General features: G+C 48.3%; 2 protein-coding genes across 3 annotated transcripts; one reads left to right on the top strand and one right to left on the bottom strand.

The window, feature by feature from the left end:
* Positions 1–10,490, top strand: LOC143834238 (vomeronasal type-2 receptor 26-like). The gene is made up of 5 exons (XM_077330890.1): positions 1–255; positions 3,023–3,832; positions 7,371–7,598; positions 8,506–8,632; positions 9,580–10,490. Exons 1-5 carry the CDS (start codon positions 1–3, stop codon positions 10,488–10,490), a joined length of 2,331 nt encoding a protein of 776 aa, XP_077187005.1.
* Positions 10,491–14,137: 3,647 nt separating this feature from the next.
* RDM1 (RAD52 motif containing 1) lies at positions 14,138–22,590 on the bottom strand. Of its 2 annotated transcripts, XM_077331208.1 has the most exons (7): positions 22,456–22,590; positions 20,837–21,016; positions 19,563–19,685; positions 17,696–17,867; positions 15,540–15,629; positions 15,161–15,249; positions 14,138–14,451 (listed from the first exon to the last, which is right to left on the bottom strand). In XM_077331208.1, the coding sequence occupies exons 1-7, from the start codon at positions 22,537–22,539 to the stop codon at positions 14,371–14,373; spliced, it is 819 nt and encodes a 272-aa protein (XP_077187323.1). In that variant the 5' UTR covers positions 22,540–22,590; the 3' UTR covers positions 14,138–14,370. The 2 variants fall into 2 exon arrangements, with proteins under 2 accessions (XP_077187323.1, XP_077187324.1); XM_077331209.1 differs by lacking the exon at positions 20,837–21,016 and having other exon boundaries at positions 22,456–22,581.
* Positions 22,591–23,387: the final 797 nt, after the last annotated feature.

Genomic DNA, 23,387 nt, shown 5'->3' with positions numbered 1-23,387 from the left:
ATGTTTGCCACTGACCAAATCAATCGGGATTCCGGTGTCTTACCCAACACGACTCTGGGGTACAACGTCTATGAGAACTTTTTCCGGGCAAGGATGACTTACGACGCGGCAGTAGATGCCCTGTCTGGAGGACAGAAGAACGTTCCAAACTACAGCTGCGGAGGGCAGGATAAGCCCTTGGCTGTTCTCGAGGGGGCCGAGTCTGAAACCTCCAAGCAGATTTCAACCATGTTAAGCATCTACAAAATGCCTCAGGTACAGGACATATGGAGAAGAGGGAGGCGTCTAATGATGTCATTCCAAGTCAGGGGTAGTCAAACCTGTGGTCCTCCAGATGCCCATGGACTACAATTCCCATGAGCCCCTGCCAGCGTTTGCTGGCAGGGGCTCATGGGAATTGTAGTCCATGGACATCTGGAGGACCACAGGTTGACTACCCCTGTTCTGAGTGACACCGTTCAATGATGAGCTTCAGTAAAAAGTTGTAGGGTAAATCAGACACCCCACCCTCACCCTCGGGCGCCTGTTTTAACCATATGGAATGTACTCAGCTGGTTCAGGTCTCAAACAGGTCTCTGGAAACATGCAATCCGACCCCCTGTTTCCAGCACTTCCGAAGCCTTTCTTCCATTTGAAAAAAATCCTTTTGCATTCTCTGCATCCAATTGGGAAGTAAGGAAGCTGAGGGTTGAGAGATTATTAAGGCTAAGCAGACTCTCCTGTTTTTTTACTTGGGCCGTGGTTAATTATGAGTTAACCTAGTGGGAAAGGAGAGATGAGAGGTTTATATTCCATGGACGGAACTCTTATTCCTGCTGCAGTGTTCTAGACTTGAGGAACCAAATTGCTGGATGGTAAAGGCATTTGCTAAAGGCACGGCAGAGATCAAGTATTTGAAAGGTTGTCATTTGGAGGAGGGCAGGATGCTGTTTCCGTTGGCTGCAGAGGAGAGGACACACAGTCATGGGTTATACGATATAGGCTAGATATCAGGAAAAAAAATTCACAGCCAGACTAGTTCAGCAGTGGAATAGGCTGCCTAAGGAGGTGGTGAGCTCCCCCTCACTGGCAGTCTTCAAGCAAAGGTTGGATACACACTTTTCTTGGATGCTTTAGGATGCTTAGGGCTGATCCTGCGTTGAGCAGGGGGTTGGACTAGATGGCCTGTATGGCCCCTTCCAACTCTATGATTCTATGATTCTATCCCATGGAAAGATCAAGAGAAATATGTTCAAGAGAATTCTTGGTTGTGACGGAATCCATACAGCCGATTTCCAACCTTCCACTCTTCAATGTGACCAAGAAACCTCATCGTTGGTCAAACTAAAACGTTTGTTGATTTGCCAATCATCCCCCAAACCATGGGCTGACAAGGGAGATGGTTCAGATGTAGCTCTTCTGCAGTGGGTCTTCCTAGGTTTGTAAGCCCAACAAAAGGGGGGGGGAATCAATTTTAAGAGGCAACTAAGTATGGTACCCAAAGGTTGTCTGAGAGAAAACAATTTAAGAAGCAGATTTTTAAAATACGTCCTTATTGCAAAGTGTACTAAAACTATGCACTGGAAACATTGGCACATTTAATTAAGATGGAAATTGTGGAATTCTTGGTGGCTATCCCAGTTTTATTTATTACCCAAAATACATAAAGGTATGCTCCCAGCCCATGAAGACCCATAAAACTATTTCGCATTGGTGATTTCCTGCAGTTTCTTGGCGCATTAACTCTTTTTCATCACTTTTGCCATGCACCTCAGTCCAATTTGTCTGATTTGCATAGATATAGCTGTCAGGGTTGTGACAAGCCCAAGGTCACCCAGCTGGCTTCATGTGGAGGAGTGGGGATTCAAACCCAGCTCACCAGATTAGAAGGTGCTACCCTTAATTACTACACCATGGTGTAATAGAATCTTTCACGCTAAAACTTTTGTCAACTGTAATTCTAGAAGTATAATCTATGTTGTACAAGGATCTTGTAATCTGGTGTATGTAGGTATTGCAACAAGATCGTTTAAGGCTTGTAAGCATAGGACCTGCCTTAGAACGAGATGGCTTATAGATCCACTTATACAAAATTTTGTAATCTTCAAACATTCTGAAAAGGAGCTTTGCTTCTGGTCATCCCGCACACTAGCCTGGAGGTTTAGTCCTTGGTTATTGGATCAAGGTTTTTAACCTAGAAGAAGAAGTGTTGGTTCTTATATGCCGCTTTTCCCTACCCGAAGGAGGCTCAAAGCGGCTTACAGCTGCCTTCCCTTTCCTCTCCCCACAACAGGCACCCTGTGAGGTGGATGAGACTGAGAGAGCCCTGAGATTACTGAAGAAGAAGAAGAGTTGGTTCTTATATGCCGCTTTTCTCTACCAGGAAGAGCCTCAAAGTGGCTTACAGTCACCTTCCCTTTCCTCTCCCCTTTCCTCTCCCCTGTGAGGGAGGTGAGGCTGAGAGAGCCCTGATATCTCTGTTCGGTCTGAACAGCTTTATCAGTGCTGTGGCAAGCCCAAGGTCACCCAGCTGGCTGCATGTGGGGGAGCGCAGAATCGAACCCAGCATGCCAGATTAGAAGTCCGCACTCCTAACCACTACACCAGTCTGGCTAGAAATACGGAAATATGTTAGGGTATATAGATGCACCATTTTTTAGTTTCTAATGTTCACCACTTCAAGGGAGAAACATGCCAATGTTTTCCATGTATAGTTTTACTACCGTTTGGATTAAATACATATATCTTGTTTTAATCTGTTTCTTTAAACAATGTTTTCTCTCAGCCAGGCTTTAGTTATCTAACTGCCTGCGTTTGTTCCCAAAATTTTGAGAGCTCTAATCATCCATTTGAAGGAACTGTGATGTATCTCTGTAGGCAAAACCTATTGAGAAGTCTAGCCTCTGTGAAGAGCGTATCTACAAACAGACTGGCTGTCATAAACATAGTTTTCTTGAGAACTAAAGGAATTAATATTTATATGCTAACAAGAGTTTTGTCTTGGATACAAAGCGAAATGACGATCTCTTTCTTTCTTGACTAGATCAGTTATAGTTTGGCTAATCATGTACTCAAAGATGAGAGTCCATTGCCTTTTTTCTACCGGATGGCCCCAAACCAAGATGTATATTTCATGGGCATTACCAAGATGGTCCTGCATTTCCGATGGACCTGGATCGGTCTCCTGGCTCCGGATAATGCCCAAGGAGAAAGATTCCTGAGAACTATGACCCCCGTGGTCGTCCGGAGTGGGATTTGCATTGCCTTCACAGTACGTATCCCAGAATTTAACAAAGAAACCAAGGGGATGATTTTTGAAACATATCCACTCTTCATGCAGAGAAAATGTAATGTCTTTGTTTACCACGGAGACTCCCACTCAACAATTGCACTGGGGATGTTGATCAAACATATTGAACAAGACAAATCCATTGTGGGGAAAGTTTGGATCATTGCAGTTTTGCGTGATCTCAGCTTCCGGTGGTTTTTCAAATTGTTTGATATCCAAAACATCCATGGTTCCTTTTCCTTTTTGATCCACACAAACAAGAAGACCAAATACGACAATTTTGTCTCCTTTTTGTCTACCCTCATTGATATTGGGGAACAAGCATTTCATTGTACTCATTCAAATCATGGCTTGTCCGTGAAAGGCTGGATAAGATGCAGAGAGAAAGAGGAACTGGAGACCCCGCCCCATGATGAGCTTGAAGGGATCCTGTCTCAGGACAGCCACAGCATTTATAACTCTATCCAGCTGGTGGCACGTGCCTTAAATGCTGCCTCCTTATCCAGATCTAGCTGGAAGCAGAGGGGAGACTGGCTGAGACTTCAGAAGCTGCAGCCATGGCAGGTACTTGTTTTCTCTAACAATATGGAACATTTGAGTAATTATGTTGGATTGGGCCAAGGTATGATATCCAGTTTGATTTATTTGTTTCTTTATTTATTACTTGAATTTATATACCGCCGTTCCCATTCGGGCTCACGGCGGTTTACACAATAAAAGAATAACAATATACAATGAAACCCCTTGAATACCCCAATGACATTGTTAAAATTAAGACTAAAAGATGGCGGCAACTAATAAAACAATTTATCCCCTCGACCAGCCGGGCCACAGTCTTGCTACCCTACTGATCAGAGTGGGAACGGATGGACACAATGGAGATGGGGGCATCCCAGATTGAATAACGGGAACCCGCCCTGGCCCCAACCGCATGCCTGGCGGAAGAGCTCCGTCTTGCAGGCCCTGCGGAAAGTTGACAACTCCGACAGGGCCCTAAGCTCTTCCAGGAGCTCATTCCACCAGGTTTTCAGCATTAGCTCATCAGATGCCTCCGAGAAGCCCACAAGCCAGATGTGCCGACGAGATCCCTCAGTTGCCAACTGCTTCCCAGTCTCTGATAACCAGAGAAATTCCACCTCTGAAGCAGGAAGTCCTTCTCAGCCCTTGTGCCTAATGGGCAACCACACCCCTATCATCCATCCGCCTGTCCCATCTCATTCAAATTCATTTAAAGCAGCGCTCACCAATTGCCTTTAACTTAGTTATTTCTAGACCAGCATTAAACTAAAAAGTTTCCAAGGTGGCTTACAGTAGGAGGAGATTAGGAGCTCAAATGGTTCATCCTGGGCTCTCCAGTCTTGTGCGGCCTGTGGACATATTTCAGAATGTTGAGAACAAGGAGCCTCTTGTGGCGCAGAGTGGTAAGACAGCAGACGTGCAGTCTGAAAGCTCTGCCCATGAGGCTGGGAGTTCAATCCCAGCAGCCGGCTCAAGGTTGACTCAACCTTCCATCTTTAAAAGTTCGGTAAAATGAGTACCCAGCTTGCTGGGGGGTAAACAATAATGACTGGGGAAGGCACTGGCAAACCACCCTGTATTGAGTCTGCCATGAAAACACTAGAGGGCATCACCCCAATGGTCAGACATGACCCGATGCTTGCACAGGGGATACCTTTACCTTTACCATGGTTCATCCTGGGCTCTCCAGTCTTGTGCAGCCTGTGGACATTTTTCAGAATGTTGAAAACAAGGAATGGCTGTTATTACAAAATGACAGGTATGAAAAATGACTGGTATGGGGCCAATCACAAAATGGTGGGAAGTTTCAAAACAACCATTCTTGTCCCATGAAATCAGGGGTTTCTGGATCCTAGGAAGGATTTTGTTTGATAAGTGATAGAGATTCTCCTTATTCTATAAGGAGACGAAGCGCCATGAGAGAAATCCTTGTTGCCACTAGAAATTCGTGTTGCTACCTCCATCTTCTAGCCATATTTACTTACAGCAAGAGAGATTGTGACATGGAGGGGAAGTACATCCAGCAGGTTCTATATACAGCTATCCTGCAGGGAGAGCTTGGCCCAACATAGACTTTTCCACATGCTGGACTTACTCCTGACCAACCCCTATGAAGATAGGTTGAGGGACTTGGGAATGTTCAGCCTGGAGAAAAGGAGGTTGAGAGGGGACATGATAGCCCTCTTTAAGTATTTGAAAGGTTGTCACTTGGAGGAGGGCAGGATGCTGTTTCTGTTGGCTGCAGAGGAGAGGACACACAGTAATGGGTTTAAACTTCAAGTACAACGATATAGGCTAGATATCAGGGGAAAATTTTTCACAGTCAGAATAGTTCAGCAGTGGAATAGGCTGCCTAAGGAGGTGGTGAGCTCCCCCTCACTGGCAGTCTTCAAGCAAAGGTTGGATACACACTTTTCTTGGATGCTTTAGGATGCTTAGGGCTGATCCTGTGTTGAGCAGGGGGTTGGACTAGATGGCCTGTATGGCCCCTTCCAACTCTAAGATTCTATGATTCTATGATTCTGATGCTCTTGGCAGTCAATCCACAAGTATTTTACAGGGTTTTTCTGCGTGTCTGCCCTCCCTGTTCATCCTCACAGTTCTAGAGTCAGGATAAAAGGTGTGTGGATGAAGTGAAGCAGCATGGGTGGGAAAATCCCCTGTGGAGAAGTCCAAATGGTGCTCCTTCCACAAATACTTTAAAACTGGAACAGGGATATTTTCTGCTTTTTAATGTGGGCCCAGGAATTCTGCTTGAAACGTTCTGCTAGGGAACAAGTTGTCCCTGCCGATATAATTCTCTTTAGAACGCAAAACCAAGCTTCCCTACCTGATTCTAACTGATTCACTCATGCAGATTTACTGCAGTGGAATTGGAGGAGAGTAACTACACTGTGGATTTCACTGGGATTGTGTCTCAATGCAGATAAAATATTTGGAGATTTTTAAACAGAGGCTGGAGAGGCTGATTCTGTGAGGGCTCAAGGGGGTGGCAGGTGACAGTGGATGAGCGATAGGGTTGGGAGTGTCCTGCATAGTGCAGGGGGTTGGACTAGATGACCCAGGAGGCCCTCCCAACTCTAGGATTCTATGGAAACTCGGAAAAAGATCTCACATCTATTGTCAATGTAAAGAAGAAATTGTGCTCACTATTTATTTATGTATTTATTTGTTCTAATTCAATGTTGTATACTGCCGCTCCCAGACTAGCCAGCTGGCGGAGGTTCACAACATGACTCCCTCCCCTGGCGGCCCTCTTCCTCCCCTTCTGCATGAACTCTTTTCCCAAGCCGAGCATCTCCTTTGGGCTCCACACCAGTTCTTCGGGTTTGCCATGCCTGGCAGGAGCCTCTCCACTTGGGGAGTGGGTGGGTCAACCAGTATCTTAACTCAGGGCATGGTCTCTACCTTGCTGGTGACCGTGCAGGAAGCTTCAGCAAATGTTAGAGCCTTGGAGGCTGAAAGCAAGACTCACAACACCCTGCACAGTTGGCTCTCGAACAGCCACGTTGACCTTCTGTGTCACGGAAGATGACGAGCTCCCTCTGCTTGGAAAGCCAGCCTGCATGGCCCTTGACCTTCGTAGGAAAGTTCATAGTATGTCGCGGCCTGCCTTGGCTTCTAAAGATGACCTTTTGCAAACCTACGCGGATGGCTTTCAAGGGCTTGGACAGTTCCCCAGAACTTACCATATCCATGTAGAATGTGAGATGCAGTCAGTGCATACACAGGTATTGCTAAATTCCCTGTGGTACACTGCCTGTACTCAAGAGTACCCTTGACCATCTGGAAAAGACCAACGTTATTTCTGGGTTTATGAAGCCAACTTCATGGAGTAATAGAACTAGCTCAGGTTAGATCAGTCAGTGGTCCAGGCTGGTCTAATACCTAAGCCCGGAACCAGGGGAAGAGACGGGACCTGATCTCACTGTTTGGTACTCATCACGCCCGGCCTCAGCCAAACACCTAGTGGAAGAGCTCCATCTTGCAGGCCCTGCAGAACCCAGTTAATGCCAAATACATACGGCTGAAATCCAATATGGTTTCCTGTTTCTCTAAACTGTTTCTCTGTATGCCATTCTAGCTTCATTCTTTCTTGAGAAACTCCCGCTCTTACAACAGTTCCACGGAAAGAGTTTATTTTGATGAGAACGGGGACAGGGCAGTTGACTTTGACATTGTCAATTGGATGGCGCTACCCAATTATTCTATTGTTGGAGTGGAAGTTGGGCGAGTAGAGAGACGCGCGGCCTCCGAAGTAAAGTTTACCATTGATCAAGATGCCGTTGTGTGGCCCAGATGGTTTAATGAGGTGGGGAAAACACTGACTTCGTTTTATTTCCGTGAATAATCATTCTAATAGTTTGTCAGGTACTACAGTCTGAAAGCTTTGCCCATGAGTCTGGGAGTTCAATCCCAGCAGCCGGCTCAAGGTTGACTCAGCCTTCCATCCTTCCGAGTTTGGTAAAATGAGTACCCAGCTTGCTTGCTGGGGGGTAAAACGGCAATGACTGGGGAAGGCACTGGCAAATCACCCCGTATTGAGTCTGCCATGAAAACGCTGGAGGGCGTCACCCCAATGGTCAGACATGACTCAGTGCTTGCACAGGGGATACCTTTACCTTTATCTTTTTACCCAATCATGCTATTGTTAGAGTGAAAGTCGGGAGTGTAGAGAGATACACAGCCTCTGAAGTGAAGTTTGCCACTCCTTAAAACATCCTTTTCCTACCGTAGCTCTGGAATGAAGATTCCGATCCTTCTTTTGCCCTTTCTCCTGCCACTGCAGAAGAGCCTCTTGTGGCGCAGAGTGGTAAGGCAGCCGTCTGAAAGCTTTGCCCATGAGGCTGGGAGTTCAATCCCAGCAGCCGGCTCAAGGTTGACTCAGCCTCCCATCCTTCCGAGGTCGGTAAAATGAGTACCCAGCTTGCTGGGGGGTAAACGGTAATGACTGGGGAAGGCACTGGCAAACCACCCCGTATTGAGTCTGCCATGAAAACGCTAGAGGGCTTCACCCCAAGGGTCAGATATGACTCGGTGCTTGCACAGGGGATACCTTTACCTTTACCTTTTACCTGCCACTGCAGAGCAGCAAAAGGGCATTCACCAAAGCAGTGGCCCTTCCATGGCACTGTAATGCGGTCCTAGATAGGTCTTATTCACATGAGGATAAGAGATCTCACACACATTTGTTTCAATCTCCTTGTCTTTGTGCTTAGACCCTGCCTCGTTCTAGGTGCAGCAAGATGTGTCCTCCTGGATACACGAAAGTCATCAGGGAAGGAGAACCACTTTGCTGCTATGACTGCGCTCCATGTGGGGACGGGACTATCTCCACGCAGGAAGGTAGGTCATTCTACTGGGTCCCAGTTGAAGGGAGGGAATGGGGCAAAAAGAATGCTTCCGTCCCAGATTGTTCTTCCTCTTTGGCTCGCTCTACCAGTCACTCTGCTACAATTTTATTTATTTATTTGCTTGCTTGCTTACTTATTTATTTAATTTTATACCACCCTTCCATGCGGCTCAGGAATATATGTTCAGAGCACCTTAAACCAAGTCAGATTTTAGGAGCATTTTGGCTGCATTTCCCTACGTTGATTGGTATTCACTGTTTAGAGTCTGAGGGCTGTATCAGCACCATTACCTGAGATCGTTTTGGCTAAGGATCAAACCCAGGACATCTTGCAATGTAGGTCTACAGGCTGACTCTGCAAGTTTCTCTCCTTCATCCCTATTAGAAGAAGAGTTGGTTCTTATACACCGCTTTTCTCTACCCGAAGGAGTCTCAAAGCGGCTTACAGTCGCCTTCCCTTTCCTCTCCCCACAACAGACACCCTGTGAGGGAGGTGAGGCTGAGGGAGCCCTGAGATTACTGAAGAAGAAGAGTTGGTTCTTATATGCCGCTTTTCTCTGCTCAAAGGAGTCTCAAAGTGGCTTACATTTGCCATCCCTTTCCTCTCCCCACAACAGACACTCTGTGGGGTGAGTGAGGCTGAGAGAGCGCTGATATCACTGCCCGGTCAGAGCAGTTTTATCAGTGCTGTGGTGAGCCCAAGGACACCCAGCTGGTTGCATGAGGGAGAGGGCAGAATCAAATCCAACTAGCCAGATTAGAAGTCCGCATTCCTAACCACTCCACCAAACTAACTTCGTAAATTCCTGCCTTCCTCCTCCTCCTTACCTTATCCTGATGCGGTATGTGTGTCTCCAAACCTAGCTTCTGAAATAATGAAAAAGAACAAGATTATGTTGGATGTAAAGTAGCCACGGTGATACTGAATATTTCCTTGCAGATGCCAATCATTGCAATAAATGTCCAGAAGATCAGTATCCAAATGCAATTCAAGACCACTGTGTTCCAAAGATGATCATCTTCCTAGCCTATGAAGAACCTTTGGGGATCCTCCTCAATGTTCTCACTCTTCTCTTCATCCTAACCACGAGTTTTGTTTTGGGAATCTTCATTAAATACTTAGATACTCCATTGGTCAAAGCCAACAATCGGGACCTCTCCTACATTCTGCTCATTTCCCTCCTACTTTCTTTTCTCTCCTCTTTTCTCTTCATTGGTCAACCTCACAAGGTGACCTGCCTTGTCCGACAAACTGCCTTCAGCATCATCTTCTCAGTTGCCGTTTCTTCTGTGTTGGCCAAAACTGTCACTGTGGTGGTGGCCTTCATGGCCTCAAAGCCTGGGAGCAGGATGAGGAAATGGCTGGGGAAGAGCTTGGCCAACTCCATTGTCATCTCCTGTTCCACCATTCAAGTGGGCATCTGCACTCTCTGGCTGGGCATCGCTCCCCCCTTCCCAGACTCTGACATGCACTCCCAGCCTGGGGAGATCGTACTGCAATGTAACGAAGGGTCCGTCACCATGTTCTATGCTGCCCTTGGCTACATGGGTTTTCTGGCCACCATCTGCTTCACGGTGGCCTTCCTGGCTAGGAAGCTGCCTGGGGCCTTCAATGAGGCCAAGCTGATCACCTTCAGCATGTTGGTGTTCTGCAGTGTGTGGGTGTCCTTTGTGCCCACCTACCTGAGCACGAAGGGGAAATACATGGTTGCCGTGCAGATCTTCTCCATCTTGGCTTCCAGTTTGGGCTTACTGGGATGCATCTTTTTCCCCAAATGCTACATTATTCTACTGAGGCCTCATCTGAATACAAAGGAACAACTGATTATGAAACAGAAAGATCGGCTCTGATCTGGAGTACATTCTTTTTAATATTTGCAATCTGTACGCTTGGTCTTGAGAGTTTCCTTCCCCGGCTTTTATTAGATTAAATCTTTCTTACTTCCACACCCGTTAGAAAAGAAAGTAGCAATACAGAAGAGTGTAGCATGTATAATGACATAAGATATCCATAGGCCACTTGGTTTTAAAGTTTAACATGTACAGTTGTTTGAATACAACCTAACGTGTTCACTGCATCGTTTTTTGGACATGTGAAGAACCTCTAGATTTAATAGTTTCACAATGCGTGGGGGTTTTCTGTTCACTTCCATGGAAACATCTCGACAAGTTCCGCATCCCTCACACGGTGGGTCAAACTACGAATCACATCCACAACCTTCTTCTTAGCTAGACGCTGGTCGTGGAGGCTCCGTCAACCCTGAAGGGGCAAAGGACAACCTCACCAGCCTTCCTTTGTTCTGGACTGCCAAGAGATTTCACAAGATGTTTTGTGGTTTTGCACCTATTCAACTTGTCCAAAGGGGCATCAACTTGTCAGAAGAGGCATCCATCCTCTCCAAGGGGATGGAATGAGCATGAGAAAGCACAGGGACCTAGTTGGAAGGTGCTCTTGGACCCAGGCCTACTACTGGATAAGAAGGAGGCAGCTGTGGCCAAGAGGGCATTTTATCTTATTTATTTTATTTTATTTATTTGGATTTTTATACCGCCCATTCTTTACAGCTCTGGGTAGTTTACATGGGTCGTGGCGTATATTTACATGGAACATTATAACAATCTATAACATTATACAAATTTCAATAGAACATCACAACAATCTGTCAGGTAACAAGAAGGAGGAGGAGGAGGAGGAGGAGGAGGAGTTGGTTCTTATATGCTGCTTTTCCCTACCCAAAGGAGGCTCAAAGCGGCTTACAGTCACCTTCCCATTCCTCTCCCTGGAATAACAACAACACTGGGGAGATCAAATTGTTCAGTCATGGGAGGGTGTCTGAGGAGGGGGCCCAGCAGATGTTCTGAGTTGGTCAGCCTCAAGCAAATGCCTGGTGGAAGAGCTCCCTTTTGCAGGCCCTGCAGAACTGTGGAAGTTCAGGCAGGGCTCTGATCTCCTCAGGGAGCTCGTTCCACCAAGTGGGGGCCAGGACCGAGAAGACTGTGGCCCTTGTTGAGGTCTGACATGCTTCTTTGGGGCCAGGGATCCGCAGCCAGTTGGAGGTGGCAGAGCATAAGGCTTTTTGGGGGGTATAGGCAGGGAGGCAGTCTCTCAAATACACTGGGCCCAAACTGCATATGGCCTTAAAGGTGGTTACGAAAACCTTAAGCTTAATCTGGAATTCAACTGGGAGCCAGCCAAGTTGTTGGGAGTTGACCAGATTTGACATGATAGCCCTCTTTAAGTATTTGAAAGGTTGTCACTTGGAGGAAGGCAGGATGCTGTTTCTGTTGGCTGCAGAGGAGAGGATGCGCAGTAATGGGTTTAAACTTCAAGTACAATGATATAGGCTAGATATCAGGAAAACATTTTTCAAAGTCAGAGTAGTTCAGCAGTGGAATAGGCTGCCTAAGGAGGTGGTGAGCTCCCCCTCACTGGCAGTCTTCAAGCAAAGGTTGGATACACACTTTTCTGGGATGCTTTAGGATGCTTTGGGCTGATCCTGCATTGAGCAGGGAGTTGGACTCGATGGCCTGTATGGCCCCTTCCGACTCTATGATTCTATGACTAGTAATGGTGCTAACACACCTGGAGCAAAGACAGGTAGCTATAGATGGTCAACCATGTTAGTTCAGGACAGGATTCCCCATCTTTTCTGACCCTGCAGGCACCTCTGGAGCTTTGACGCTGCTTGGGGGGCACCACCATCAAACAACTCCTACACTGGACTCAAACTTTATTTTAGTAGCTTTAGACCAACACAGGTTAGGGTTACCAGCTGTGAGCTGGGAAATACCTGGAGACTTGTGTGTGGGGGGGGGAGAGCCAGGAGTGGGCAGAATTTGGGGCAGAGTGGGGCCTCAGTGGAGTATAAGGCTATGCAGTCCCCCCTCCAAAGCTGCCACTTTCTCCAGGGGAACTCACCTTTGTTGCCTAGACCTGAGCGACTAATTCAAGGGGATTCCCCAGGTCCCACTTGGGAACTGGCACCCCTAAGATGGTTACCCACCTGAATCCAACAGTACAGTCGATTCAGGTGAGCAACCCTCTTGGTCTGCAGCTGTAAAGCCAAGCTTAGTGCCCAGGGGCACCCTTAATACCAACAAAGCTCCGCTCTGGATAAAAGTTTCCAGGCATCGTACCCGACATTAATTGGATAAAAACCAGTACACTCCCCCCTGGATTTAGTCCCTGCAGAGCAGCAGCCCCAACTGCGAGCCCAGCCTTGCAATTCCGGCCAAAAGGCAGCGCCCGTCTTTATACACCTCCCGCTTTTCTCTGGCGGCGGGCCGAAATACCAGAAAACTACGACTCCCAAAAGGCTTTGCTCCGGGTTTTTTTCGAAGCGCTGCTTAGAGGCATTATGGGGATTGAAGTCTAATGAGCACAGACGACGGTTCTCACTCCTGGCGTTGCTAATTGGACGAGAGTAGCTGCGGCCACGTCCAATGGGCGTCCGGGCTTTCTTTTCTTGCTTTCGCTTTCATTTCGGTAAAACGGTGGATTTGCTGCCACCTAGCGGTCGCTTTCTGAAAGGACAGAGTTTGAGCACGCTGGGGGGATCTTGAAGAGCGGTAAAATTTTATTCCTGGTAGAACTGTGCCTGCACATGAAAGCGTATACTGAGAAAGACACTGCTGATCTCCAAGATGCCCCTCCTGGACTCAAAGTTTGATCTGCTGCTTCAGACCAACTCATCTGAAACTTTCTAGTGGAGACAGGGACGTCCCAAATACTTTTTTTTCTTCTGCGGGGGGGGGGGGGGGGGGAGCAGGGGACAAAATGCACTTAGCCTGCAGCTAAAACGGGGTCCTTTGTACCTGGATTTTTTGTTTGTCGAATGCCAGATTAATAGATTGTGAATATAACTGCATGCTTGCCTGTTTGTTTTTTTCTTGATCAAACTCAGTCAAGGAATAAAAATTCACAGCGTGGCTTTTAAGAACCAATTGATAGGCTTGCCAACTTCCAGGTATGGGCTGGAGATCTAGAACTACAATTTATTTCCAGGCAACAGAGATCATTCCCCCCAAATAAAATGGCTTCTTTGGACGGTGGACGCTATAGCATTACATCTTGGTGACCTCTCTCCCCCTCCCCACACCCTGCCCTAACCCAGGCTCTGCCCCCCCCCCCAATCTTCAGGAATTTCCCTACCCAGAGATGGCAACTCTGTACCAAGATCCTGTACGTAAAGAGGTCTGAATATTTTAAAAGGCTATATACGTGTTTAGTTTCATATAAATAACAATACTTGTAGTCTGGCTCAGGATGTAGGTTGCTGGCAGGGGCTCATGGGAATTGTAGTCCATGAACATCTGGAGGACCACAGGTTGACTACCCCTAACTTAAATGACAATAAAGATAAAAACTGGGATGGGGCGAGGAGAGACTGCCTTGAAAAAATGATTTACCCACTGCCTTTTACTGAGCTGGCGTGGAAAGTAGGCTTACATCCTGTTTGCTGAGAGACAGCAATGCCCTTGGGATGAAAACACATGTGCGCAATTATTTTTTTATTGACAAATATATTATAAAAAGGGAAAGGTGTGTAATAATGAACCACTCCCTGTACACGACTCAAACATCAGCAGGTCATTACGGTAGAGTTTAAACCTTCAGCCAGGGAGGTGTTGTTTCCGCAGATTCAGGTGCAAATTTTAGGAACGCAAAATGGAATCGGCTTCCGGCCCGGGAAGTTCTCTTAGAAGGCTGCTCTTATCAAGGACCCAGCTGCTAGTCTCCTTCCATGCTGAAGTCAGACAAGATCTCCTCCTCTCCGTCAGGATTCAGCTGCAAGAAGGGCAAGTCGGTCACCTAGGAGGAGAAGGAAAGGTGCGTGTGTGGCTCTAGGCCCACCTGGGGTGGCTCAGGTGTCACCGAGAGCTCCATTTCCGACGTTCCAACTTCTGAAAGAAGGGCGAGGTGGCTTCGGAGGCTGCACGCCCGTCTTGCTTCTCTGCCCTAGAATCGAGACTCTGGAAAAGGCCAGCCTGGTTGTCTGAAGAACTAAGAGAACCTCCTTCCCTTGGCTCTCTCTCATCCCACCCTGGCTGTGCCTCCAAGAGCACAAAAGCCACACTACTAGTTGAAAGAAACAGATGGGTCCTTGCTGGATGCAGCCACAGGCCCCTCTAATCTGGCAGTTAGATGCCTCTAAAAGGAAATGGAGATGGTCGCCCCCTGCTGCTTCACTGCAGCGCCTCTCGCTAAATACAGACGTTCGATCATTAGCCATCGTTGGCTTTGTTTTGCTTGGCATTCTCTCAATAACTGTTTCTGCACTAGAGGCTCCGTGCCAGGCTGCAGGGTGGAGTTTGAGCCGGGGCAGGCTGCCTGCCCTCTTCCTGCTCCCACACGGGGGAGTATTTGGCCCGGTGCACCTCGTCCGCCTTGGATTTGTGCTCCTGTACAGGAGCTGGGGCGGCAAAGTTCCCAGTATGGAAACAAGCCCTCCAAGAGCTGAGCAAGCTAGACCAAAGTCATCCCAGTCTGCGTGAATTCGCCCTCTTGTGTTTCGGCTTACCTGGAGGAGCCCCTTAAGTTCTTCTTCTGCTAAACAGTCAACAAGGTCCTCTTGCGAGGAGACGTACTCCACAGCCACCTTCCCGTTTTCTGAATCGAGCAAGGAAAGAAGGCCAAGGGTTTTGGTTTTTAAAATAATTCAAATAATTCAAAAAAGCTGGTCAATCTATAGCTCCCCAGAGGTCCATGGACTACAATTCCCACAAGCCCCTGCAGGCAGGGGCTTGTGGGAATTGTCGTCCATGGACATATGGAGAGTCACAGTTTGGCCACCGCTGCCCTACAGGATCAGCCATGCTGAAGCTAAGCAGACCCCAAGTGGTTCCACAGGATGGGAGACCAGTGGGACTCGATGAGAAAATCGATAAAATAAGCTTTACCTAGAACTACGAGGAGAATCTTCTGAAATGCCTCTGATAGAGCTTTCAGGACTGCGAGCTTCTGAGCACTGCGCATGGCTGTGAGGAACCCTGGGGGGAAAAAGAGAACATAAAATCGTAGATTCAGAGACTTGGAAGGTTCCTCTGGGGCCATCTAGTCCAACCCCCTGCAGAATGCAGGAAATTCACAACTACCTGCTCACCCACTGTGACCCCAATTCCATGCCCAGAGGATGCCTCTGTGCCAAACCCCCCCCCCCAAAAAAAAAACCCAGAATCCCTTGCCAGTCTTGCCTGGAGGAAACTTGCCTCCCAACCCCAAAGCAGTGATTGGCATTATCCTGGACCAATAAGAAAGGGCCACAAGAGCCAAGCAACAACACAATCCCTTCCTGCCCACCCACTCACAATCCGCTGAAGTTCACAGAATCAGCCTCTCCGTCAGATAGTTATCCAGCCTCTGCTTAAAAACTGCCAAGGAAGGAGAACCCACCCCTTCCAGAGGAAACCTGTTCCACTGAGGAAGCACTCTAACTGCGAGGAACTGTTTCCGGAGGCCCCTGTCCAGCAAATATCCCAGAGTATTGCTAGAGAGATCTATGTGCCAGAGTCCAGTCGGGGCTAAAAGCAGTTTCTAATATTTAAGTGGAACCTCGTTTCCCAATGGATTCAAATTACGGGAGAGAAGGTTCCGCTGAAATATCAGGAAGCGTTTTCTGACGGTGAGGTCTGTTCGTACATGGAACATGCTACCTCGGAGGGTGGGGGACTCTCCTCCAATGGAAGTATTTAAGATTGGCTGAGCACCTATCAAGAATGTCTGTTTTTTTTAAGTCCCTGAGAAAGTCGGGGGCTGGCCTGGATGGCCGTCTCTTCCAGCCCAGTGTGATTCTGGGTCTGACTGATCCCTAAAGGTTTTAAGAACACAGATTTTGAGGCAAAGCCAGATCTGGCCAACAGAAATGGTCCCCTGGTAGACTGGTCTGTCCTGCAGTCTGCCAAGGAGTCACTTTCGCCGCAGGGTTCTGATTCAGAGGGATCATACAGTGCGGGGCTCATAGACCAAGGGTTGGATTAAGACTGTGGAGAACTGGGCTGAGATCTCTGTTTCAAGCCCCCCTATATGGCCACACAGAGTCCTGGAGGGGGGCCAGTCATAAACGTGACTTCTGAGGCATACCAGGGAGGCGTGGCCTGCTGGCATCCCTTCCGGGGGTTCTTGAAGCCCGCAGAATATTTCTCAACAGTAAAGAGCAGGGGTAGTCAAACTGCGGCCCTCCAGATGTTCATGGACTACAGTTCCCAGGAGCCCCCTGCCAGCGAATGCTGGCAGGGGCTCGTGGGAATTGTAGTCCATGGACATCTGGAGGGCCGCAGTTTGACTACCCCTGGTAAAGAGGATGGAGAAGGCTGCTCTAGGCCAAGGGTAGCCATGTGGCTCTCCAGATGTCCACAGACTACCATGACCATGAGCCCCTACTGCTGGCCTAGGGGTTCATGGGAACTGTAGTCCATGGGCCTCTGGAGAGCCACGGTTTGGCCACCCCAGCTCTAACCAAACCAATTCCCCTCCACCAGGCATTTGCCTGAGATCGACCACAGGTCCACCCCCCCCCCCCCACCTCTGACATCCCCTCCATGGCCTGAAGCAGCCTGACCTCTTTAGGGAGTTTAAGCTTGTTATGTTGTTATTCTTGGGACCACTGATGTTGTTGTTTAGAAACTCTGCTGGGCTGTTATTGTTGTATATTGCCTATGTTGTGTGTTAACTCGTTCCATGTACCCCCTTATGATGTTGTATGTAAACCGCCCTGAGCCCTACGGTTAATCACACACACTCCTGGGATGAACAGAAATATTAAAAATAAATAATTCACAGCTCCCGTTCTGTCTGAATGCTTTCTGCCCTTGGCCTGCATGGCTCAGGCTCGCCCGATTTTCTCAGATCACAGAAACTAAGCAGGGTTGGGCCTTGGTTAGTCTTTGGACAAGGGGACCAGCGAAGAGGTCCGGGGTTGCGACGCTGAGACAGGCAACATCAGCCCCCTCCGAACGTTTCTCGCCTTGAAAACCTCCTTGGAGTCACTGCAGACGGAAGGTGCTCTCCCGCACCCATTCATTTCCACCCCTCACCTTGTACACACACAAACGGTTACCTTCGCCGGGATCGACAGGAACCTCGGCCACTCCAAGCCCTCTGACACAGATGCCGTGCTGCGGGATAGTTAATTCTCGGACACACAGATACTTGCAGCGCTGGCTCCCCGTTGAGCCCCTTGCGTCTTCCTCGTCGTTTTCCTCCCCTTCGAAGCCTGAGATATCCTGGAGCTGTTCTTGTTGGGACGGGGAAGAGCGACACAGGGAAAGGGAAGTAACACTCCAGCGGCCTCCATCCATCCAATCACAGCTTCCCTCCCAGTAATCTCGAGGTACCTTTTGGTACTGTCCATATTATTATTTATTAAATTTATATACCACCCTCTTATTGGTGAGATACCAAGCCTCTTTGGCCCTTGCTTGCCTGCTGTGTTTTATCTTATCCCTTCTTCTCTCTTAGCTGGGCACGGAGCTGTAGCCACCAGCAGGTCAACTTTTCTGAAGTTAATCTGTTCCTTAACTTCAAACGAAGTGCGAGTTAAAGAGCCAGTTTGGTGTAGTGGTTAGGAGTGCGGACTTCTAATCTGGCATGCCGGGTTCGATTCTGCGCTCCCCCACATGCAACCAGCTGGGTGACCTTGGGCTGGCCACGGCACTGATAAAACTGTTCTGACCGAGCAGTGATATCAGGGCTCTCTCAGCCTCACCCACCCCACAGGGTGTCTGTTGTGGGGAGAGTAAAGGGAAGGCGACTGTAAGCCGCTTTGAGCCTCCTTCGGGTAGGGAAAAGCGGCATATAAGAACCAACTCTTCTTCTTCTTCTTCTTCTAAATGCACCTGGAATATAAATGCCCCTGCACGAATACGTCATGCAAGAGGCGCTCTTATTTTTGGAAGTAAAATTTCTTTCTCTTGTTACCACTGGAGTCAGATCATCTTTGTAATTGGCTTGACCAGCATAACAGGGAAACATGGAGGGTCAGAGATACTGGGGAAAAGTTTCTATGCGGCTTATTTTTTAAAAAACCTTCAAACCTATAGAAAGAACCTACGCTGCCCTCAAGTCTCTTCCCAGGGAAGGTGATAGTGGAGAAGGGAGCTTTGCTTTGTACTTCAGACTGGGAGGTTTCTTGCTGCTTCTTAGCCCATCACAAAGTGAAAAATCACCCCCTGAACCAAGGCGGGAAAGTAAGGCTGTTGGATTGCACTGTGGAATTACCTCAGGTTGTTCCAGCTCTGTTACGATTTTGTTGTCTGTTTTTGATGGGTTTTTATTTGGGGTTTTATTGGACGTTCTGTAGCCCGCCATGAGCCAGTCTCGGGAGTGGCAGGAATGAGTGAGTGAGTGAGTGAGTGAGTGAGTGAGTGAGTGAGTGAGTGAGTGAGTGAGAGAGAGAGAGAAAGAGAGAAAGAGAGAGAGAGAGAGAGAGAGAGAGAGAGAGAGAGAGAGAGAGAGAGAGAGAGAGAGAGAGAGAAAGAAAGAGAGAAAGAGAGAAAGAGAGAGAGAGAGAGAGAGAGAGAGAGAGAAAGAGAGAAAGAGAGAGAGAGAGAGAGAGAAAGAAAGAGAGAAAGAGAGAAAGAGAGAAAGAAAGAAAGAAAGAAAGAAAGAAAGAATGAATGAAAATGAATGAATGAAAGAAAGAAAGAAAGAAAGAAAGAAAGAAAGAAAGAAAGAAAGAAAGAAAGAAAGAAAGAAAGAAAGAAAGAAAGAAAGAAAGAAAGAAAGAAAGAAAGAAAGAAAGAAAGAAAGAAAGAAAGAAAGAAAGGTGACCAGACAAAATGGATCCATGGCCTCTCACAGGCCGGGAAGTCCCAAAGGACTCTTCAGGGACACTGTCAACACTAGACAGACTTTGGGGCCATTCCTCAACTTTCCCTCACAAGTCAAAGCGGCCTGAGATGGAGACCAGAGACCCTGGTCCTTACCGTGACAATGCGACTGGACCAGCCGTTGAAGCCGAGGTAGTGGTTGGCCAACTCCTGGCATTTGGAACTGTTCAAAGCCAAGTTCTGCTGCAGAAAGGACCTCTGTCTGGTACAGAGGCACACCTGGGGACAGACACACAAAGAAAGCCATCAGTATATTGAATGAGTTGCATGAATTGAAGCAAGCAGATTCTGATTGCTTCTGGGGAGGGGCGACAGAAAGAGCTGAGCTCTGACCATGTTTAGAACCTGGCAAGGGGGTGACACACATTTCCTAGTTCAACCCCATCGCCCTGTATTCAGAGATGGTTGCCCATGAACATGGAGGTTCCTCATTTAGTCAACTAGCCCTGCCCACAATCTACAACAATTTTCCATCTCTTTGGCCACCATTTCCCCTGCCTCAGTGCCAGAGAGAGACAGCCAGTCTGGTGAACCAGGTTTGATTTCCTTACTCCTCCTCTACACGCAGCCAGCTGGGAAACCTTTGGCCAGTCCCGGTGCTTGCAGATCACCCTCATCTATTTTACAGGGTGTCCATTGTGCGGAAAGGAAGGGTAGGCAATTATAAGGCACTGCTTCAAGTAGTAAAAAGCAGGGTACCAAAAAAAAAAAAAACAGCTCTTCTTCTTTATGGAATCAAAAATCATTAACTGCTATTGTGCTATAATGTCTCCCCTTTCTCCACATGCAGCCAGATGGGTGACAGTTCTCTTAGAGCTCACGTACATCACTTGGCATCTGGAGTGGGGAGAGGAAGTGTTTTTAAGTTGCTTTGAGACTCCTCCTGGTAATGAATTGTTGTTGTTGTTGGGTGCAAAGTCATGTCTGACCCATCGCGACCCCATGGACAATGATCCTCCAGGCCTTCCTGTCCTCTACCATTCCCCGGAGTCCATTTAAGTTTGCACCTACTGCTTCAGTGACTCCATCCAGCCACCTCATTCTCTGTCGCCCCCTTCTTCTTTTGCCCTCGATCGCTCCCAGCATTAGGCTCTTCTCCAGGGAGTCCTTCCTTCTCATGAGGTGGCCAAAGTATTGGAGTTTCATCTTCAGGATCTGGCCTTCTAAGGAGCAGTCAGGGCTGATCTCCTCTAGGACTGACCAGTTTGTTCGCCTTGCAGTCCAAGGGAATAGTGAATAGTGGAGTATAAAAACCCAGCTCTTCTCTAATACGATCACTTGGGAATGGATGGGAAATAGCCCTTCCTAGCCTCACTGATGCATAACCACCACCAACCCCGGACTAGTCTTGATCCTATGTGGTGGACTACCTTCAACGCAGATTTCTGAAACAACGGCTGTCGGTCGCACGCGAGTTGTGCTCTTCTGGCATCTCTAGCGGAGTAGTACTTCACAAGGGCGTAGTAGCCGGGACCGGCAACTGCAGCATTTCTGTGAAGCCGGACAGAGTAGAGAGGCCCAAAGGCAGAAAACGCTAAATACAGCGCGTGCTGGAAGGAAAGACAAGCAAGCAGTGGGCTCTCTTAGGAAAGGCAAGGAGGAGGCATGCCAGTGAGATTGCCAGAAGACCACCAAGCCTGCAGGGGTACACTGGGAGGCCCCAGGGAGAGTGCAGCCCAAAGGACCCCCTTCAAGTCAGCGGCCTACCGGGAACTGCCTCACTTAAGTTTGAAGGGCAGAGTAGCTGAACATGAAACCTTTTCTTGAATCCCCCCCCCCATACGCTCTGTGTCCAAATCTTCATGAATTCCCCAAGAATCTAGTTAGAGTTCATTAGCAAATCCATTAAGAAGTCTTTTTCCTAACTTGCTAATGAACTCTACTCAGACTTGGGGGAAAGTGCTTCTTAGTACAAATCCATCTCTTGGAGACTTCCAGGAGAAGACAGGAACGTGATACATTAAACACACACATATAAAAACACATATACGAAATAAATAAAATGTCCAGCAACTGTTTACACCCACCACACTTTGGCAGGGAGAGATTCCCATCTTGCCGCGTTCTTCCTCTGAAGATGCCAGCCACAGTTATTGGCTAAACATCAGGGACTAAAATGACCAGAACAGTCCCACAGCCTTTGACAATTCATCAAATAGGCCATGACTCCCAACACAATAGTAAAATGGAGATTTTACAGAGTTTGAGTCCAGTGGCACCTTTACGGCCAACAAAAGTTTAATTCAGGATATATGTGAGACCTGAGTGATATACTCAGCGCTCATGCATACTTCTTCAGATACGCTAAAACAGTCTCCACCAACAATTATATAGGTAGTGCAGGCTTTCTCATCCAGGGTTTCAGGTTTCTTGATGGCCCTGGAAGGGTTACCCAAATGCTAGGAGTTAATTAATTTTATATATATCTTTTAATTTGTTAAATGTTTATCAGGTGATATGACCAGATATGCACACATCAACCCACCCACCCTCTTCCAAAACGGCCAGTAAGGGGCCTGCAGGGGGTGGGAAGGGAAGGGGGTCCCAGGTGGGCGTGTACACAGCTACGCTTCCCAAGCATATTCTGCACGATCGTGCCCCTGTTTGAATTTCTCGAAGCCTGCAGAATTATTCTAGGAGTTACCCAACAATTAAAAATAAGGTGAGAAAGGCTACAAGTTGAGAGTTGTTGCCAGGAGGGGAAATTCGAGGTGCAGAAGTCATTAAGCCAGGGGCTCCATGGACATCTGGAGGGCCGCAGTTTGACTACCCCTGCACTAAGCAATAAGTACGGCTAAGAATATACAGGGCAGCAACAACAACACCAATAGCAAATAAACAGCTTCATCATGGAGATTTCTGCAACAATAGCAAATCATCATCATCGGGGAGATTTCTGCAGGCTGCCCCCTGGAAAGAGCCCCACCCGCGGGGACAAGGGAAGGGCAGGGAGGAAGAGTCCCAACCCCGGGGCCGGTGGGTGCCTTGCCTCCGTGGCGTCTGTCTCCAGCCCCAAGACGAGGAGGGTCCGGCCGGGGCCGCTCGGGACGCGGAACTCCAAGACCTCCGCCATGGCGAGCGGGAAACGCCGCCCAGGCCAAGCCCGGCCGGCCGGGACCGCCCCCGTCGGAAAGGCCCGCCCTCTCTGCAAGGCTCTGCTGCCCTCGGCCGGCTTGGCAACGCGTGGGTGAGCCCTGGCTCGTGGGAAGGACTCTGGGACTGGTGCAAACTGGTGCAAAAAGGGAAGCTTCCCCCGCCGCATGGAAAGCGGTGCAAAGCGGGGAAAGGCGCCTTTCGTGCAAAAAGGAGGTGGCACTAAGATGGGGCGCAGTCCGTCCCCTTCCGATGCCAGAGTCCGGAGCCAGAGGCGCAGCTCCAAGCTTGGAAACGGGGTGACCAAACTGGCTCTCCAGAGGTCCGTGGACTGCAATTCCCATGAGCCCTTGCCAGAGAATCCTGCAAGCTGCAGCGCCAAGCCTGGAGCTGCACATGCGGTAGGGGCTCAAGGGAATTGGAGTCCATGGACTATAAAGAGCCACAGTTTGGTCACCAGTGACAGACCACTTTCAAAGAGGGGGCGGGGAGGTCCTTGGTATGAGTGTCACCGCACGGTGGGAAGGTCGCCTGTGTTCACTTTGCCCATTTTACTACTAATTTTACTACTAATTTACTCTTCTCCTTATACCTGTCCTCTTATGAGGACACTTTTCTTGGATGCTTTAGGATGCTTAGGGCTGATCCTGCGTTGAGGAGGGGGTTGGATTAGATGGCCTGTATGGCCCCTTCCAACTCTATGATTCTAGGATGGTTAGGGCTAATCCTGCGTTGAGGAGGGGGTTGGACTAGATGGCCTGTATGGCCCCTTCCAACTCTATGATTCTAGGATGGTTAGGGCTAATCCTGCGTTGAGCAGGGGGTTGG

This window comes from Paroedura picta, chromosome 3 (genome assembly GCF_049243985.1).
Source record: "Paroedura picta isolate Pp20150507F chromosome 3, Ppicta_v3.0, whole genome shotgun sequence".
Classification (NCBI taxonomy): domain Eukaryota; kingdom Metazoa; phylum Chordata; class Lepidosauria; order Squamata; family Gekkonidae; genus Paroedura; species Paroedura picta.
The sequence above is the reverse complement of the archived record's forward strand: the minus strand, read 5'-3'. Positions and strand labels throughout refer to the sequence as shown.